Source organism: Apium graveolens, chromosome 10 (genome assembly GCF_009905375.1).
Source record: "Apium graveolens cultivar Ventura chromosome 10, ASM990537v1, whole genome shotgun sequence".
NCBI lineage: Eukaryota > Viridiplantae > Streptophyta > Magnoliopsida > Apiales > Apiaceae > Apium > Apium graveolens.
In genome coordinates, this window is record NC_133656.1 from 235597590 (window position 1) to 235619883 (window position 22294).

General features: G+C 32.7%; 1 protein-coding gene across 1 annotated transcript; it reads left to right on the forward strand.

The window, feature by feature from the left end:
* The first annotated feature begins 11469 nt into the window (after nt 1-11469).
* On the forward strand, nt 11470-14163 carry LOC141689192 (uncharacterized). Its single transcript, XM_074493379.1, has 3 exons — nt 11470-11582; nt 13556-13617; nt 13760-14163. The coding sequence occupies exons 1-3, from the start codon at nt 11486-11488 to the stop codon at nt 13937-13939; spliced, it is 339 nt and encodes a 112-aa protein (XP_074349480.1). The 5' UTR covers nt 11470-11485; the 3' UTR covers nt 13940-14163.
* Nucleotides 14164-22294: the final 8131 nt, after the last annotated feature.

The following is a 22294-nucleotide window of genomic DNA, read 5'->3' on the forward strand; positions in this document are numbered from 1 at the left end:
AATTTTTTCTAATTTATGCATATTTAAGATATAATATATAAAAACAATATTTTTGAGAAGGTTTGATGGTGAAACTGATACCTAATTCTTGCAAAAGCTGAAAACAGCTTTTTTCAAAAGCATGGGGGACATGCTTTTGCTAACAGTAGCTTTTAGACCAAAAACGCTTTTCCAGACAACAACTTTTAGAATTTACCAAACTCCTTTCTGACAGCTTTTCAGCAAAAAACTGTTGTAGCTGTCTGGAACAGCAATACCAAACGGAGCTTAATTTTGTTATAAAATTTAATGTTTCATGTCTTTAACAATAATAACTTAGTCATGTTTATCTTATTGATTACATATGTTGATCTTATCAATTTTAAAGGTAAAAGAATTTCTTTTCATAATTATTTTTCATTTGTTGGTAAGAAATTTAGAAATCAGAAACTTTGGAGGAATCGAGGAGACACTTAGGAGGTTGTATATGGGTTTATTTATTTTAATTCAGAAGTATGAGGTTTTGTAACCAAGTCCAAATGAACTGCCTGGTGATCTAAATTCTTACATGCCTGACTTGATTTTTTTATTGTATTTTAATGTAGGCTGAGATAGGGGTACTAGGATTAAAAAGCAGTGTTCTGATATTGTCGTGATGTGCTGGTTTGAAGCATTCTATAATTCAAATGCTACTAATGGTTTAAGGTAATTCATTTTGCATAGGGTCTTAACTATTTTGTTTTTGATTTTATGGATTCTAAGTGAACATAATACAATCATGTGAAATTCGATGGCTCAATAGATAATATTATATTCTAACTGCCAAGGCAATTGGGATAGTCTCTTATGCAAATGGGACAGTCCCTTTACAAATGAGACAATGAATGTGACAGTCTCAATTAACCACATAAAGTAAATAACAGTAATGATAATGCAGAATGCTGAAAACTTGATAAGTAAGAACACCAGGAGTTTTCACTTGGTTCGGCCCCTACACCTAGTCTATGACCTACATCCAAGTCCCTATGCCAACTAGCATAGAGAATGTATTATATCCACTTAAAACAAAGTACTTACAAACTTTCCTTGATTACAAACTTGGCCCACTTAAAAGAAACCTTTCCCTAGCACACAGCTACCTAGCATAAAGCTACTTGGCCTTCCACTTGTAATCAAACTCCCACAACCCGGGACAAGTGATATAATACACCTTTCAGATACAATAATATAATGTGAAAGTTTACAACTCAAACTAGGCTTCTTGTTTACTGGATATGTATCTCGGGTATAGAATAAGAAGGTATTTTTCAGATGATAAGAATTGTCGTGAAAAGCATTAGCTAAAATCTGAAAAAGTGAGTTGTATTTATGAGTAAAGTTCTAACAGATTTATTTTCAAACAAAGGATAAGATAGATAAGATTTGAAAGCAAGTTTGTTTGAAAATATTTGAATGAAACTTGAGAAAACTAATATGTTAGTAGTTTGAAAAAGATAAACTAAGTAAAAGATAAGTCTTGAAAGATTCAAACTTAGTTTATAAGATAGGGTGGGTTTGTTTGAGATAAGGTTTATCCAGATAAATAAGATTTACACAAACCCTAACAACCTAAACTAAAACTGCGGGATAGACTCCTGGAAGAGCTGAACAAGCTACAATCTGATAAGCATTGCTATGATCTCGGATGTTTCCAATCTGTTGTCTTCATTCTGTTGCTGAGAACTCTTATCATCATAAACACGTGAATTAACATTCTTCCCCTTTTATGATGATGACAAAGAAAGCATAAATGTTCCCCCTATCAAAAACACTAAAGGCCTGTAAAACAGAGTTAGATACAACATAATATATTGTAGTTTATAATATATGCAACAAATATATGAATGAGACAACTAAAGAATGAACGAGACACTAGATAAATATGCATAAAAAGAGACAGTCTCAAACAAACAATTCATCCAGTCTTAAACAAACAACCCATCCATAAACCAGTTTAAAAATATCCATCCAAAAACCCAAAACCCAAAGTCAAAATCAGCAGCATAAAAAAACAAAGTCTTAAAACACAGTCTTTAAACCATCATAAAACTTAAGAACTTCTTCCCCTTCATCATAAAAGGGGCTCTTAATCTGAATCATCATCAATGTTGACTGGAGCCTTGCCTTTCCCTTTGCCTGAACCAGAAGCCTTGTTCTGAGATGATGGGAACACAGGAGCTGAACCATACTCTGAAAAGAGCTTATCAAAAGCGTCTTGAGCTGGTGCTTTTCCATCCCGTTCTCGAAGCCACTCAAATATCTTTGTCTTATATTCTTTCCTTGTCATGCCGAAGACCGAAGGTGGAGGGATGGCAGGAAGTGGCAGAGGAGCTGTGATTTCTTCTAAAGTACAATCGCCAATCCAGTCTCGTTTCTTGTGCCAGTACATCTTGATTTTATCTTGCATGGCTGACAACTGCTGAGACACAAACTTTGTCTCTGAACCTAGCTTGAAAAACAACTTTACAAACTGTTTTTCCCAGGCCTTAGCCGAGGAAACCATTCCTTCTTGCAGAGTCCCAAACTCAAAATCTATTGTCTTGGCCAACTTAACATCAGAAGCATGCAATACAGAAAGCTTTGCATTGATAACATCCAAAGACGAACAAACATACTTCCTAAACAACTCAAACGAAGCACTCAAAATACTAACTTCAGAAGTCAGTGACCCAAGAGATTTGACAGAAGTAAAATGTTGATTAATCGAAGCTAAAGCAGCAGAATTTTCTTCTAACTTAGCAAACAAAGAATTGAGGACAGTATTGGTGTTTTGGTCATTTGGTTCTGATGCATAATGGGGGGATTTAGGCAAACCACCAAAAGAGCGGTGGGTATCATCAAAAAACAGATTATTTGACTCAGACACTACGAGACCATTCACAGTCAAAACAAACAAGTCAAAAACAACATTCAATTTCTCTGACTTAGCAGACTAAAAAGGAACACGAAAATACTGAAAAATCTTTGTCAATAAAGCAGGATATGGAAGATGCATTGACTCATGTTTAGCACAATGATTCATGTTAGAAATTATCAACGAAGCCAGATCACAAGGGGTTTTCTTGACAAACACAGACAAAAGAATAGAATCCTGAAATGTGACTCTATCACGACCAGACTTGTGAGGAAGTACATTCGAGTGAAATAGTTTAAAGAACAATAAACACATAGGAGTTAAATCAGTTACCAATGGTTTGACAGACACAGAAACAAAGTTGTCACCGAGAATAGCTTTGAGTTGTTCCTCATATTGCAATCCTGGAATCTCGTCAAAGGCCTGGTGGGTAGTAAACGGGCAGAGGCCTTGATCGGATACGCCTGTGAGTCTAGCCAGTAAATCCGCCTTAAAGCATACCGGACTTCCTTTCACCGAAGAGAACACAACATTGTCGGTCAAAATTAAAAAATTCGCATAGAACTCCTTCACTAAATCTGGATAAATCACATCTGAAGGCGACAATAACCCAGCACAGCCAACGACTTCAAATAACGCTGATACTCCGACCCTAGTAAGAAGATCAATATCACACAATCTTTCTTTCAAAATAGACTTGTGCCACGCCTTTGTACTTCTGTCCTTTGCATGACGTTTAAAAGAATCAGGAGATGCTTCGCTTGATGCTTCGGAAACAACAGCAGTAACACGACGTCGCTTCGAAGCAGATGGACCGGCGGTCGGGGTTTGGTTAGCAGTGGATCTCGAACGGCGAGCCATGGAAGAGAGAAGTTTTAGGGTTAAGAGAGAAAAAGAGAGGATTTTGAGAGATAATGAGAGAGTAGAATGAAGAAAATGAAAAGATTGAGAACAAGTGTTTAAATAAGAGAGAGAACTGAAGAGTTAGAGATAGAAGAGAACACGAACAAATGAAAAGAAGAAGTGATGTATTGAAAAGAAAATACATGCACGAAGTACAAGGAGATGAAGAGTCTAATCAAAAGATTTCCTAAATCTATTGGCAATTAAACATGCAACAACACACAGACTAAATATAAAATAAAATAATGCTAATACAAACAGATAAACACATGTAACAAACAGATAAGCACATATAACAGTTAATGACACGAAAATAAACAAATAATTACATAAAAATTACACAAAATCACGTAACAAATTAGCGAGAACACATACCTAATTCACGACACATTATACAAAATCTATCTTCAGCTAAAGGCTTAGTGAAGATATCTGCACACTGTTTCTCAGTAGATATATAAATAAGTTCAATATTACCTTTAGAAACATTATCTCGTAGAAAATGGTGACGAACATCAATATGCTTAGTACGAGAATGCATGAAAGGATTTTTAGAGATATTAATTGCAGAGGTATTATCACAATAAATAGGAATATTTGAATAAGAAATACCAAAATCCTGCAATGTTTGTTGCATCCACAAAATTTGAGCACAGCAACTTCCAGCTGCAATGTTCTCTCCTTCAGCTGTAGAAAGAGCTACTGAAGTTTGCTTTTTACTATGCCATGCAACTAAACAATCTCCTAAAAATTCACAAGCACCACTTGTGCTTTTTCTATCAACCTGTGACCCTGCAAAGTCAGCATCTGAAAAACCGATTACGTCAAAGAAAGAGGAGATTTGATAAAACAATCTCAAGTCACTCGTACCTTTTAAATATTTAAAAATACATTTAACGGCATTCAAATGAGATTCTTTAGGTTGAGATTGAAAACGAGCACACAAGCATACACTATACATAATGTCAGGTCGTGAGGCAGTTAAATATAACAATGAACCAATCATACCTTGAAATTTAGTGACATCTACAGGTGTACCTTGTTCATCCTTTGTAAGCTTAACTGAAGTACTCAAGGGAGTTGATTTAGGTGTGACATGATTAAGTGCAAATCTTTTGAGTAGATTTTTAATGTACTTGTCTTGGTGAATAAATATTCCTGCATTAGACTGATTAATTTGCAAACCTAGGAAGAACTGCAATTCACCCACCAGACTCATATTGAATTCCTTATGCATGCAATCAGAAAACCACTTACACAAAGATTCGTTAGAAGATCCAAATACTATATCATCAACATAAACTTGAACTAAAAGAAAGTTATCACGTTTATGAAAAATAAAGAGAGTTGGATCGAGTGTACCACGAATGAAACCATTGTTTATAAGAAACTGACTGAGACGCTCGTACCAACAACGAGGGGACTGTCTCAATCCATAGACAGACTTCTTGAGCTTGTAAACATAGTTAGGGTATTTCTCATGAATAAAACCCGGAGGCTGCTTCACGTAGACTTCTTCCTTAAGATAGCCATTTAGAAATGCGCTTTGGACGTCCATCTGGTAGAGCTTGAACTTTTTATGAGCTGTAAAAGCCATTAAGATTCGAATAGCTTCTAATTGAGCTACTGGAGCATATGTCTCGTCATAATCGATTCCTTTCTGTTGGTTATATCCCTGAGCAACCAAACGAGCTTTATTTCGAATGATATTTTCATCTTCATCTTTCTTATTCTTGAAAACCCAACGAGTACCAATGATCTTGGCATCCTGAGGAGGTGGGACGAGTTCCCAAACATCACAACGCTCGAACTGGTTCAATTCCTCCTGCATTACAACAAACCAGTGTTCATCCGCAACTGCTTCTTGAGAATTCTTTGGTTCGAATTCAGCAACAAAAGCACAAAATGCACACATATTGTGAAATCTGCTTCAAGTAGTAATCCCTTGATCTAAATCAGTAAGAAGATTATCTGGTGGATGATTCTTCACAGTCCTAGAAGATTTAGGAAGTTGAATATTACTCATCTCTTCCTCATTAGAATTATCTGCCTGGAAATGAATAGGAGTTGTCTCATTCAAAAGAGACTGCCTCATTTCCGCTTGTGAAGATTTATCCGGGGAGTAACATAAATCACATTTGAAACACTATCGGGAGTCTTTGGAGAGCCAGAAGATTCATCTAAAGCTTGAGTAGATCCTGTAGAATTATCAGAAGACTGAGATGGACCTGGAGAGTCTTGACTGCTTGATTTGTCAGAATGAGACTGACTCTTTTCAGAATGAGACTGTCTCATTTGGGAATGAGACGATAGATCCACAGTGTATTCATCAATTTGAGATATATTCCTTGAGGATTCATTGAACACAATATTGATGGATTCTTCTACTTTGTTCTTGACATAATTATAAACACGATAAGCTTTGCTTGCTGTAGAATAACCCAAGAAAATTCCTTCCGTAGATTTTGCATCGAACTTGCCTAGATTATTCTGAGTATCTAAAATAAAACACTTGGAACCAAATACTCGAAAATAACTAATGTTAGGAGTCCTTTTCTTAAGCAATTCATACGGAGTTTTAAGCAAAATAGGATGAATAAGTACTCTATTTAAAACATAACAGGAAGTGTGTACCGCTTCAGCCCAAAATTTTCTTGGAAGCTTACTCTCATGTAGTAGAGTTCTGGCAGTTTCCTGTAAAGTCCCGTTCTTGCGTTCTACTACTCCGTTCTGCTGAGGAGTTCAAGGAGCTGAGAATTCATGAGTGATTCCTCTCGATTTGCAGAAGGTTATGAAATTCTTCTCGAATTCACCTCCATGGTCACTACGGATAGTCTTGAGCTTATATGAATACTTAGTCTCAAGGTTAGTAATAAGATCCTCAAACTCAACAAAAGCTTCATCCTTAGTTCGTAAAAATAATACCCAAGTAAAACGAGAATAATCATCAACTATAACAAAAGCATAATTCTTACCTCCCAAACTTACATACCTCTCTGGACCAAAAAGATCTAAATGAAGAAGCTGCAAAGGAACATAAGTTGATACTTTATTCTTAGCAGTAAAGGAAGTTTTCACTTGTTTTCCAAGTTGGCAAGCTGTACAAGGTTCCGTTTTCTTATACTTCAGCTTTGGTAGACCTCGTACCAGATCATGAGAAGATATCTTCCGAAGAAGATCCATGTGAACATGACCTAAACGTCGATGCCAAAGATTCTGCTGATCTTGAACAGTAGCAAGACAGATTTCCTCCTGTTGTTCATCAAAATCTAACACGAAAATATTCTCTTTTCTGTTGGCAACTAAAGCAAACTCGTTAGTCTTAGTACCGATATAGCATACATCTTTATCAAACTTAACCTTATGACCAGCATCAGTAAGTTGACTTACACTAATAAGATTATATTTCAAACCATCAACTAAACGAATGTTAGAAATAGCAAACCTGTCATTACCAATGGTGCCTTTTCCAATAATTCTGACGGTGTTTGAATCTCCAAGAGTAACTAAGCCACCTTCCTTGGCAACTAGAGATAGAAACTTGGATTTATCACCTGCCATGTGACGTGAATAACCACTGTCGATGATCCATTTATTTCACGGAACATGAACCTTCAAACAAACCTGCAAAAATTGCTTTATCTCTTAGGTACCCACTTAACCTTGGGTCCTGATTGGTTCGTATCACAAGTCTTATATAAATGTCTATCTGATTTCTTAATCCACATCTGAACAATATTAACAGAAGTATTAAAAGATTTATATCTAGCAGACGATTTATAAGATGAGTTAGAAGAGTGGCCCTTGATACCACATAATCTGGATTCAGATGTAGGGTGACCAGCTTTGCCGCAATCTCGACATTTTTCATAAGGCATCTTATATTTCATAGGAGCTCGTTTGTAACCTCCTTGAAATGCACGTTTCTTGATTGATTCACATCCTAAACCTCCTTTATCAAGAGAAGATTTTTGTTCACCAAGAAGAGCATTCAAAGTTCCTTCTCCATGGAAGCATTTAGTTAGATCCTTTTCAAGCTGTTCAACTTTCTGCTTTAATTCAGGAACCAGGGGATCAAGAGCACTGTATTATTTAATGGTTTCTGGATCAACAGAGATTAACTCTTTCTTCAAGGCTTCAAGGCATACATCTTTCATCTCAATCTCATTTTTGAGATATTGATTTTCTTCAGTAAGTTTTGAAACCCTTTCAAGCAAGGATTTGTTCTCAGCAACTAAGGCTTCTTCCTTCAAGGGGTCATCCATTTCACTAAGAACTTCACTTAATGCTTGTTTTAGATAAGCATTCTTTTCTTTTAACTTCTTAACCTAGACCTGCAAATTCAACATGGATGAAGATATACTTGAATTATACTTAATATTCTGTACCTCATCATTATCACTAGAGTTGTCCTCGAGTCCTGCAAAGCAAAGTTGAGCAACTTCATCGTTTGAATCAATCTCCACATCTGATTCATCATCACTCCATGTAATTAATGCCTTCTTTTTGTTCTTCAGCTTGTAGCAGTCCTTTTTGAAATGTCCTTTCTTTCCACACTCAAAACAGGTGTCCTTGCTTTGATTTGTTTTACTCTCCTTGCTCGGATTAGATTTGAAGTCCTTCTTTGGAAACTGTGAATTCATAGGTCGTTTGGAGGCATTCCGTTTGGCAAGAAATTTATGAAACTTCTTTGTTAGAAGAGCAATCTCTTCATCAGAATCATCAGGAGACTCGTCTGCATCTGTATTAAGTGCAAGAGTTTTCTTATGAGGAGCTTCATCTTCTTCATCATATCTGCGTAGCTGATTTTCGAATTCTTCCAATTCACTGAACAGTGTTAGAGTGTCCATAGTCGAAAGTAGTGTCGAATCCTGCAGAATGCTAACCTTTGGAGCAAATTTCTTTGGCATTGCTCTGAGGATTTTCCTATTGATCTCGGATTGAGGAATGATCCTTTCCAGAAGTGAGATAGAGTTCATCAATGTCAGGAATCTCCCTTGAGCATCTCGCACGCTTTCATCTCTTTCCAACCTGAAACCTTCATAGTCACTCATGAGCATACTTAATTTTACTTCACGTACCTTAGACGTGCCTTCGTGGCTGACTTTGATCGTATCCCAGATCTGTTTGGCAGTAGTACATGCTGATACTTTTCTTAATTCTGTAGCTATCATGCCATTGAGAAGTGAGTTCATAGCTTTAGCATTGGAGTTCATTGCATTCACTTCTTTAGGAGAGAGATCCTTGAGAGATTTTGGCTTCCCTTCTTTCATGAGAATTGTAAAACCATTTTCTACAGCATCCCATTCGAATGCATAACGCTGTAGAAAGATTTTCATCCGAAACTTCTAGTCATTGTAGTTTTCAGCACCATGAAGCACTGGTGGATAATTGTTTGAATACCTATCTGGTTGAGCCGTGGATCGCTAGCAAAATAAACACTAAAAAGAGAATTAAATGCACATGCTCTGATACCAATTGAAATTCGATGGCTCAATAGATAATATTATATTCTAACTGCCAAGGCAATTGGGACAGTCTCTTATGCAAATGGGACAGTCCCTTTACAAATGAGACAATGAATGGGACAGTCTCAATTAACTGCAGAAAGTAAATAACAGTAATGATAATGCAGAATGCTGAAAACTTAATAAGTAAGAACACCAGAAGTTTTCACTTGGTTCGACCCCTACACCTAGTCTATGGCCTACATCCAAGTCCCTATGCCAACTAACATAGAGAATGTATTATATCCACTTAAAACAAAGTACTTACAAACTTTTCTTGATTACAAACTTGGCCCACTTGAAAGAAACCTTTCCCTAACACACAACTACCTAGCACAAAGTTACTTGGCCTTCCACTTGTAATCAAACTCCCACAACCCGGGATAAGTGATATAATACACCTTTCAGATACAATAATATAATGTGAAAGTTTACAACTCAAACTAGGCTTCTTTTTTACTGGATATGTATCTCGGGTATAGAACAAGAAGTTATTTTTCAGATGATAAGAATTGACGTAAAAAGCATTAGCTGAAGCCAATTATTATGTAAGCATGGTGGACCCGATTGCCCTAGGTTTTAATATTCCCTAGTTAGTGTCTTGTTAAGTAGTGTTAATTTAGTTTTAGTTCTTAGCTAGTAAAATATTACTCACACAATCGTTTTGCTCTTGAAAATCTATAGTAATTGAGTCAAAATTGATAGACCCTGTCTCCTTGTGGATTCGACTCGTACTTGCTAGTATCTGCTAACAACAGACACCGTGCGCTTGCAGTTAGATATAAAATAATACATCAATTATTTATATAAGCGGTTTTATTTTTAATATTTTCTTTAAAAATTATATAAGTAAATTTTAATTACTTTTATAATAAAAAAAATATGTTAAAAAAATATGAGATATATTTTCAAACTAAAAAATTATTAATAAATAAGATAATAATCCATTTATGTATTATGCCTAACTTTATATCTAGAATTCAATTTTTTAAAATTAACCGTACAAATATTCAAGTAATTATCTAATTTTTTATTTGCGGAATTCAAGTAACTATCTTTAAAGTTAAATAAATTATTTATTTAGCACACTTACATATTATGTGTATGATAAAAAAACATGTAACAATATGATGTTGTGGTATAAGGTTGTATATGTGGATGTAATATCTCTAGTCTGATTGCCACAAATCACATCTTTTCTATAAATATTAAAAATATGAGTAGTTTAGTCTTTTCAATAAGACTTTTTAATCTCGTGAATATTTTCACCATGTTCTTCTATTATATATAGAAGAGATATAGAATACAAACCGAAATAAATCCTACAATAGTTGTACAATTCAAACTAAATGTAACATATTATGCAATATCGTATGTAACGCCACCAAATTAGGCCCAATTACACATTTTCACCATGTTCTTCCATTATATATAGAAGAAATATAGAATACAAACCGAAATAAATCCTACAAAAGTTGCACAATTCAAACTAAATGTAACATATTATGCAATATCGTATGTAACGCCGCCAAATTAACCCCAATTACACAATAACATAACTAGTATACACACAACCAACTTTACATAATAGAACTTACACTAATTCCGCAAATCCTGGACCAAACATCTTTATATTAGCCACCTTCTTTGCTTTCCTCGAATTACGCGGCTAAACAGTGCAAGTTATTCCCCATTGAAAAGTTAAATTTAAAACAGACAAGTATAAGCGAAATAATTGCTCGACAAGTTTAATAACCGATATTAGTACTGGAGCAGAACATTTATAATCAAAATTGCTAAACCAGAAAATTAGTTAAGAAATCCAATAATTGTTTTCTCAACCGTATTCAAAATCCTTTTAATATATTTGAGCAAAATTCTTCAGCAATAACTTGAATCCCACTGAAAATCAGAAATTGTAAAATAGGGTTTACAAGATACCACTACAAACAAACAAAAGGCCATAAATTTGTGATTTATTGCAAACAGGGCCTAACATACGTGAACTTACATTTATTACTCCCCTTCAAGAATTTGGCTTTTAAGCCATTCTTTCTCTATTTGCCACATCTTTTCTACTTGATTCTCTCTGCAATAGCATTCTTGAAGGTATTATTTTCCAGTGACTTTAGATTGTACATGCACATCATTATTAAGTGTTTTTCTTATTCTGTTTGAATCAGTTATGCAGATATCTGGCCTGATGAAGCCTTCTGGGTTCTTGCTTTTGTTACTTCTGCTTGGAGCAGCTTTGATATGCATTTCTTTTACTGGCAAAACATGTGCTCCCAAGTCTACTGGTACAGTCTTGTGTACTTGTCTATATTTAGTTTCATAAACAAATATGTTATATTTTGTTGCACCATTTTGAATCATGACTTTGACTACTATATGTTTCATGGTATGTTCATGAATCCCCTCTTCCATAAAGGGGTGCATTTTGAGTACGAATTGAAAGTTAAGGGTAGCAAATTGCAATTTCTGAAAATAGGTATACAATATTGATTTTGGGTATAAACTGAGGATGCAAAATGTAATTCTCTCCTATTTTATTCATGTTCACATTATTAATTATTTCACTCCCGGTGAGAATACTTTGGTGTTTCGAACTTGAGACCTTTGCCATACCATTTTGTAAACTGTTTTCCCAAAATCTCAAGGTGTTGGGGAAATGACTTACCATGATCTTAAATTATATTCTAATAATTAGTCGTATTAAAATTTTTAAGAAAATAATTGCTATTGCTAAAACTGAAGTTGAATTGCCTGATATTGTTTTTGTACCTTTGAACTGTGTACAATGTTAAGTTATAGGATATTCCTGGACATGAATGGATGAGGTTGCATTTTTGTAATTCCGTGGCTTCACAAGAATGCTTGACAGTTTAGTAAAGTATGAAGTATCTAGCCCAGTCTGATAGTTCTCTGAAGAATGGTTTAGTGCTGAACCTCTTCATATAATAGAGGATGGGGATGTCCTTTCTTTATCATGTATTTTACCTTGAGTTCACGGTAGGCGGTAAGGATGTGCAACATTAACTTGGGTAGTTTAGGTGTCCTGTGTCCAGGACATGGGTGTTGTTGCTAGCATAGAACTCCACAATCACCGCACACATACTAAAAGAGCATTTAACCATAAAGTATGTATTGCCAGGCACTTCCTTCCATTTGACAAGGCTTGAGTCCCTGTAATGTTCTTTTGTTCTGTGGTCAAAGTTTCACTTGGTGAATCAGTCCGAATCAGTCTGACATGAACACAAGCATATGGGGATGTCCTTTTTTTATCATATATTTTTTACCTTGAGTTCAAGGTAGGCTGTAAGTATGTGCAACATCAACTTGGGTAGTTTAGGTGTCCTGTGTCCAGGACATGGGTGTTGTAGCTAGAATTAAACGCCACAATCACCCCTCACATACTAAAAGAGCACATAACCATAGAGTATGTATTGCCAGACACTTCCTTCCATTTGACAAAGCGCTTGAGTCCCTGTAATGTTCTCCAAAGATTGTTTATCTATAGTGGACCAGTGGTTTAGGTCTGACTATTATTTTCAAAAATGATAAGAAGGAAACAACTCTCCAGTTTTCAGAAAGTGGCTTTTTTTTGACATTTTATACAACAGAAGGTTCAGTTATATTACGTTTGGGGAAGGGCTAATAGGAATAAACATTTGTGGTATGATTTTTTGTTCTGTGGTCAAAGTTTCACTCTGTGAATCAGTACGACAGTAACACAAGCATATGTGGGTTTATATTTTAGGAGCATTATTGCAACACCGTGCTATGTTAATGTCAGTTGCTAATCCCCTTCCAGGTTTAGGTTTTGTTTAGCTGATCAATGACTCTGTATATGGTTTGCAGATCTTTCTATTTCTCGTAATTGAAAAACATATTACAATGCATTCCATATAGAGTAAACTGAAAATATTAAGTATTAACGCCTTCTTTTCTACTTTCATCTATTTCTTCCGGTAGCTATACTAATTTACTGGTAGCTGTAATTTTGTCTCTTTTTTTTTACGTTAACTATAAAATGTTGAGGTTGATCTTCTAGTATTAAATACGCGTCCATTACAATGCTTTGTTGTAATAGATACTCCAGTTTTGTTACATTGGAATGTAAAAAAACGGTATCACAATGTTTCAGTTTATTGTAAATACCCCATACATATTTACTTATATATATTTAGATAACTCATGGATAATTTTCATGAATCTTCCATAAGCTAGTAATCAAAGTCCTCTTCTGATCACTGTATCTGCTTGATCTCAGATGTGGCTTCAACAGAAGATCAGAAAGATGCGACAGTCGCTGTAACAAGCAGGAAACTGAAGGTACACTAATTATATGAACAGCTCTTTTATTCTCATTTAACTGGTTTTCCGATTATTGGTTTTACTTTTACCAAGCTAATCAGTTCTTGATTTCCACAACTTAATTTTGAAATTTGATGTTTAAAATTTCCCTCACTTATAGTATCTCGACGACAATCAAGTGAGTGGGAATAGTAATGCAGGTTCCATCAGTCCACAAGATTATGGTCCTGTAGACCCTGTCCCGAGTTCAAAGGCTTCCATACAAGCTGGACCAATTCAGCATGACACTCCTCTTATGCCTTATCTTCCACCTTCCCCGCCTGCTCCGTCCACCCCATAGCCCTATTAGATTTCTGTAACTCTGCCTTCTTTATATGCGCGAAGGGCTAATTCCTGTAAGACCATCTCCTAAAATTGGCACTTGTCGACTTCTTGAGCAATTTTTTGCATGTATGTACATAGTTCCCTTTATGCAGTCAGTAAATGCTCTAGTTTTTCTTTCTCATGCTTGGTTAACGTTATCCTTCTCGTAAGTTTTTCTTTCTCATTTTCCTCTGTATAAATTATGACATGGCCTCATTGTTCTTTTGTTTTAATAGTTCAGACATTTTAACACTGTAATACCAGATTCATCAAATAAACTGTTTGAACTCAATTGCTGGACACGCCTGGACAGGCACTACTTCTTGTTTCTCAGCTAACTGGATAAATTAGAATTCAGATTTTAAAAATAGATCTGGTCTCGTCACAGTTAGTATTCAACTAATATTGTAAAAAATCTTTTAAAATCTGAATATGTACAATTTAGATTTGATTTTAAAAAGCTTATTAAAAATTGATGGTATTCAAATTTGAATTTTAAATATATTAATAAAATTTGGGGTATTCAAATGTTAATGAATTGAGTTTTTTATTTGAAAAATTAGTGGAGGTTGATGTATTTGCTAGTATATTTTTAATCTTATAAAAACCTCTCTAAAAATTCAAAAGATTTTAAAAAATATATTTAAAGAAGGCTAGTATATTTCAGATTTTTGCTTTTTTATCTTCGATGATTTTTAAGATAAAGATAGAAGAAATAAATTTGTTCCTTTAAAAGTTGTTGAGACTATCCAAATTTTCAATACTCCAAATTCTTATACTATACTTAAAGATAGAGTAATAAATTGCGGGAACAATATAAACTTATCTTTCAAGTAAAAAAATAAAATAAAGTAAAAAAATGAAATAATGTATGTTTTCACCAAATTCTCATCCTCATTTTCATAGATCATCACAATATAAAGTTTTTAACATGAACATCTCTAAACTTCTATCCATGTTCATGTTCACCGCAATTCTTATTGTGTCCAACTCATTTTTTGGCCAAAGTAAGTCTAATTCACATTACATTTTTTGTTATATATATTATACTTTTGTTTTGTGTCAAAATGACCATAATTTATTTGAAAAGCATGTGACCTGGTGAACAAAAACTCAGAAAAGGCACCCGAAAATGGGTTTTGTGTGCCTTGGATTTACGGGAATAAGAGTAAGATTATAACATATCCGAGTCTCATTCACAATTGTTGGTGTTGCTTTACTAGTAGACAACATACGGGTTGTGATGAATCAAAAAGTGATTGTGAATCAATTTGTTACTGATCAAATGCATACTACTTGAATTGTATAATTACTTAAATTCTGAATTTAAAATTTTATGTTTTATATTCCCTATGCAATGTGTTATCGTCTTCAATTTCTTGAGCTATTGGGATTTTAAATTTTATTGAAGTACGAAATATGGTATCAATAATTGAACTGAAATCAGACGGAGGCATTTGGATGGTGATTAAGAATATGAAAATGTAATAGAAATAAAATGAATTGAAGAGTGCAAATGAGGATAATATTTACTATATAGGTGGTGAATATTAATGAATTACAAATTATCCTTGATAAATTAAAGGCGTTAGTACAAATTTGACGATATTTGATAAATATAAAAAAAATACAGTCACCTTTCTTTGGATTTAAAAATTCGGTTAATTTTTTGAAAATGAGTGCAAATCATAGCCATACTCATGTAATTTACTTATATGCTACAACCAACTTTGACAAAAAAAAGGAACTGCTTGGAGTCTACGACCTACAAGTTGGCACTGATCTTTTGGTTTGGAATATAGGTGTAAATGAGTCAAATTGTTCGTGAGCTACTCGAGCGCGGATCGTAAAATATTTGAATTCGGCTGGATAACAATCGAGCCGAGCTCAAACTTTTCAAATTATTTAGCAAGCCGAGTTCGAGCCTAAAATTACTGTGCCCGTAAGATTCACGAGTCTTATCGAATCTCTATTATTTTCAATTTTTTATTATAAATATATTTGTATACAAATATTAAGTATTTTACTTATATTTTATATATTCAATCGAATCGAACTCGAGCCATACACATGATATTTTAGTTTTTATTAATATTTGGTGAAATCTATTCGAATTTTCGAGCAAAACTCGAACCTATCAAATTTTTAACGAGCCGAGATTCGAGCTTTAAATTAAAGAATCAGTCAAATTTGAGAGCCCGAACTTTTTAAATCGAACTCGCGCTCGTAGTCTCTAGAAGTTTGGTTGGGTTGGAAGTTTTGGTTGGATTGGATTTGTAGCTGGGCTTACAAGATAGTATTGATTTTAGGTTTCTGGGAGGGAGATATTAATTATTGGGCTTTTTTTTATTATTTTGTTACTGACATGGATCAAGTTACATTTTGTATAATGATCTTTTACCTTTGGTTGAAAATAATATGTTTCTTTTTTTTAAAAAAGTGAATAAATAAATTAAATAAAGCATCAATATAATCATAAAATTCAAATATATTGTTCTAAATACACATTTAATATTCCTTTATTTAAAGAAAAAACTATTTAAAATCTGAGATAAATATTCAGATTTTATGAAATCTATATTAAATATCACAAATTCTAAAAAGTAAATAATATCCACGATTCAGTTTTATATATTATCTTTTCCATGTCAAAAAGTAAATAATACTGTATCCCTTTTTATTTTTCCTTCAAAGATATTAACCCTTGTTAAAATTCATCTTTTTTAATAATATCCACGACAATGTACAATCTTAAATATTCATATATCTTTTTGAATATTTATTTTGGGATTTATTTTCTATAAGATTTTCTTAAAAAATAGATTGTACTTTAATTTTCCTTGAACCAAAAACTTGTATAAATAACCAAGCGGGGATGATTAATCCATAGCATTCTCCCCATTCATTTTATTTAATTGTATATACATACGCTACTTTTATAACATGGCCATCTCTAAACTTGTAGTCATGTTCATGTTCAACATGATTCTTCTTTTCTCTAGCGAATGTAAGTCCAGTTTACATTACAAATATATTCCGGGCAGACTCTAAATTCACCTGTTTTTAGTGTAAATTAGTTTATGGGTTGTAACATGCATATATCATGTTATTTTATATATTAAAGTTAAATTTTTTGAGATGTTTGAGTGTAAGATTTTAGCCGAAAGTCTTACTTGGCACACGCAAGCTAACCCATCTTTTTGTTAATTGTTAGTATTATTGTTATTTTTTGATTGTGTTAATGTCATAATCTCATAGTGATTTGTTTGATAAGCAGGCCACATGGTGAATGAAAGCTCAGGAAAGATGGCTCATGACAATGATGTGGACGGTGTCTGTCTTCCTAATCTTTGTCGAATGGAAGTGTCACCCGATATTCATAGTTGCTGGTGTTGTGTTGGTAAAGGTTGTGTTAGTTCAAAATCAGTATGTCAAAGCATTTGTAAATGATGATCAAATTCGGTCACAATAATTTATTACTACTTTAAATTTCTTTCGCAATTTGTACGGTTTCTTCACAACTTTCTGAAATTGACAAATATTAAAAGTTTTAAATTCTTAATTTTGTGATAATGTAGTGTATGTCTACATCTATTTACTGAGAATCAGATCCATTTTTTTCGCAACATAACAAAAAAAAAAGTTTTGCTTCAAAAATATTCAAGTTTTAATTTTTTTTTTGCAAAAATATTTTCAATTTTTAAAATATTTGTAAAAATATGTGTTGCATCTTTGAAATCATTTTGCAACTTAAATTTTAAAAAATATTTGCGTAGATACGTTCTGCACAATTTTATTCACATTTGAAAACATAATTTGTAACGTAAAATATAATATAGAATGCAAACCAAAATAAAACCTACAACAGTTGCACAATTCAAACTAAATATAACCTGTTATACAATATCGTATATTTACAAATATTTTTAGAATAAAAAAATAATTTTGCAAATATTCTGAGAAATTGGTATAATGGCAAAATATCTTACAAAAAAGTTATATTTTTCATAATTACAATTAAAAAATTGAATGAAGAATCAATTTTCGCAAAGTTAAGAATTAATGAATTACAGTTTAAAAGAATTTTCTATACATTTTACTAGTTTGTGTGTGTAAAATCTTTACAATTTCGATAACAAAATCGAGTGTTAAAGTCGAAGGCCCCAAAGAGAAAGAACTAGAATATACATTTAGGCCCTAGAAGATATATTGAGTAGCCTATTAGAATGTATGTATTTAGGGGAAGGCCCAAAAGGCCCACATTGTTAACCAATATTATTTGTTGGTGATGTGTTGGGATATTGCTAAAATCGATTAAAATGCAAGATGTGTACTAGAGATTTGCACATTATGCAACTTGCGTACATGTAATTGATAATTGCAAAATATGTATATAAAACTAATAAAAGACATGTATTTTGTGCGCAACCGTTAAATTCTTGTAATATCGTTAGTGGATGATTTTCTTTTTGAATGCAAAATGTGTACCTGAGTATTCGAAATGGTGCAACTTGTGTAACTGAAGTTTGAATAAATAAAAAATTTTATAACTTCAAAATGCACTGTTTTAAAAAAATTATTAGTTTGAAATGATATAAAAAATCAATTTAAAGTTGAAACAAAAAAAATAACGGGTTTCGTTTCATTTTATTTCGGCTCTAACTTAAATATTATGTAATTCATTGATGGTTTACAAAGTGTTATACGACTAAAATTATTGAGAAATTGGGAAAAGAGGCTGTTAAGAATTATGTATTTTGTATTTTATATCATCTATTTATTTCAATTACTAATGTTCCTTATTATAATGGTTGTGAGTAGCTTAACTACAAAAAATTAGGATAATATTTCACTTCCATACTATTATATAATAAACGAAAGAGAGAATTGCATTTTGCACCCTTTATATTTGACCAAAAATCAATTTTGTATATCTATTTTCATAAATTGCAGTTTGCATCGCCCTACTTTAAATTTCGCTTCAAGTTGCACCCTTTTTGCTAATTTTTGTCAATTGTTTTGCCCAAATTATTGTCTTCAACAACATATATAATCTATTATTGAAGAGAAAAGATGAGATATATTGTTAGGGACAACAACTGGGGCTAAAAAATAAAGAAAAAGGGGTACATGTTGAAGCGGATTTCAAATTATGGGGATGCAAACTGCAATTTATGAAAATAAGTATGCAAAAATGAGTTTTGGCTAAATATAAGGGGTGCAAAATGCAATTATCTCTAAACGAAATATTAAAAATTTGGTTGGTATGGTCCTAAAGATACTACATCTAAAGATAGAGTAATAAATAGCTGGAACGACATAAATTTATTTTTCAAGTAAAAAAATGAAATAATGTGTGTTTTAGAACACCGAGTGCGCATTCTATAAATTGAGCTTTCACTATCATTTTTCATTAAACTATAACATATTACATATTAATTGACCTATTGTTTTAACACGACCACTTTTAAGCTTCTATCCATGCTCATGTTCACTACAATTCTTTTTTTGTCCAACTCAATTTTTGGCCAAAGTAAGTCTAATTCACATTACATTTTTTGTTTATTATTTTATATTTTTGTTTTTTGTGAAAATAACAGTATAATTTGTTTGATAAGCAGGCGACTTGGTGAACACAAGCTCAAAAAGAAGTTTAAAAATAGGTTTTGTGTGCCTTGGGTTTGCGTGGATAAGAATAAGATATCAACATATTCGAGTCTCGTTTACAATTGTTGATGTTGCATTAGACATCCTAAAGGTTGTGATGCGAAACAAGGTTGCCAATTACTTTGTAGCTGATCAATTGCATACTATTTGAACTGTATCACATAAATGTTATCATCGTCAATTTTTTCGAGCTATCGAGATTTTAAATTTCACATGAAAAATTGAGATTTTTAAATGCAAGATGTGTACTAGTTTGCAAATTGTATAACTTTTATACATGTAATCTGATAATAGCAAAATGTGTACATAAAACTAACAAAAGACGTGCATTTTGTGTGCAACCGTTAAATTTTTGTAACACCGTTAATTGATGATCTCTTTTTGAATGTAAAAAGCAAAATGTGTACATGGGGATTCGAAATCGTGCAATTTGCATACCTGAAGTTTGAAGTAAAAATAAAAAATTTGTAACTTCAAAATGCACTTTTTAAAAAAAATTATTAATTTGAAATGATATAAAAAATCAATTTGAAGTTGAAACAAAAAATAAAAAAATTAACGATTTTCGTTTGATTTTATTTTGGCTCTAACTTAAATACTGTGTAATTTATCGATGGTTTAAAAAGTGTTATACGACTAAAATTATCGAGAAACCGGGAAAAGAAGCGGTTAAGAAATATGTACTTTGTTTCATCTATTTATTTCAAGCTCTAATGTTCTTTATTATATTGGTCGTGAGTTAGCTTGACTATAAAAAAATTAGGATAAGATTTCTCTTATGTCAATTATATATAAAAATATATGAAAAATTGCCCAGAATACACAATATTTCACATAGCCCAGTCCATAATACCTTTTGGCGGTAGTGACAACCCAAAATACCTACAGATTTCACAACCCAGCAATGCGTATTCTGTTAAAAAGCCCCGACCTGATATACAACTGAATTGGAGCACATCTGAAGATCACCAAATCACAACCCTCACCTGTTTAACCCTCGAGCGATAAAGAACAGTAAAGAACGTTAGCACAAAAATTTAGTCTCCTCTTAAATTCAACAGTCTAAACATTGAATTTGTAAGTTCTTTGTCATACACCAATATGTTTTTTAATATTTTTATGTATTGTGTGTTGTTTTTGTGTGCGGATTTTGGGTATTAGATAATTCGTTGAAGATTAATTAAGTTGTGTTGAAGATTAGAGTATATGATTTGCCTAACGAGAATTATTTACTCGATAATTTTTAGCCTGAGTTCTTAGCTGCAAATAATATTGAATGAGGTCTGAAGATTAGAGTAAACCTTTTGATGTTAAATCATTGATCATAGACTGTGTAATGTCCATATTCTCTCTTAATTTCACATTATTTTCAAAAAAAACTTGAAGTTGCTTTTGGATTTCAGTTAGACTTACGTCAGAACCAGCTTTATATTCTGCTAAAATAAAGCAACAATAATATTTAGAAAAGAGTTGAGAAAAAAGAAATATGTGGCAAGTAGCAAACTTGAGAGCTATTAGTTACCTAATGAAGGTGGTGGAGGAAGAGGAAGAGTACTACCACTAGCTGTACGAATTTTATTAGCTCTGACATTCTGATGCAGCTCCCTCCTCTCAACCTGAAGGTCACGAGAATGTAATATTAATCATGCACGTAAAAGTTAAAAAATCCATTTTTTATACATTTGTTCTAATACGTCTCGATATACTACGTGACTGCACTTCTGTTGTAAATTCTAGGATCTCATATGAAATATGTTGTGAACCTCAGGCAGTTATATAGTTTTAATTGTTGTCAGCAATTTTCACTTCTAGAGATTCTAAGTGTAACCTATCAGCTCAAATTTATTTGAGATTATCAACCATGACGATATACTGAAAATTAAGTAATTTTTAGGAAAATAGATAGAGATAAAATAAGGTTGAAAAATTAAGATACAAAAAATTAAACAGAAACATAGTGTTCACTAGAAACACAATGAAGGACCAAGAAAATTACCTGGGTTAAACACAATGAAGGACCAAGAATATTTTATGAATTTTTCTAACATTTTGTTTCAGGATTGAGTGTGTTCCTCCTTTAGATAAACTATTGTATATGAGGTATTGATATGTAATAATTTGCTTTATTCATATCTATAATAGTATAACTTGATTTTGCAAAGTGTTCTAAAATAGTATAACTTGATTTTGCAAAGTATTCTACTGTTTGTCATAGTCTATCTCACTGTGTGTGTATATGTACCTAGGGTTTTCAAACCTGATGAAATGCTTGTGCATGATTATATCCCTGAGAATAGATATCAGTGTACTACTCCAGCTATTATATTAGTTTTGTGAAATGTATGTGTTAAATTAAAATAATTAACATTGTAGTTATATATATGCTAATTAAAATTTGAGAAAAATTTCTTATATTTTAGTTTAACGTGTATGTACATAAATTTGTTAAAAAATTTGACAAAGAACGGAAGAACCTACCAATATTTGCTACATATATTTGTGTATGGATTTTGTATCGAGAATGTGCTTATTTTATGTGTATTAGAGAATATGTTGAGGATTAAGTTATGCAAAGCTTATAGCACCAAATATATTATGTTAAATATTAATTTATGCAATGCTTCTTGATGTTTATCAATTGATTGATTATGTTTTTTGTTTATAT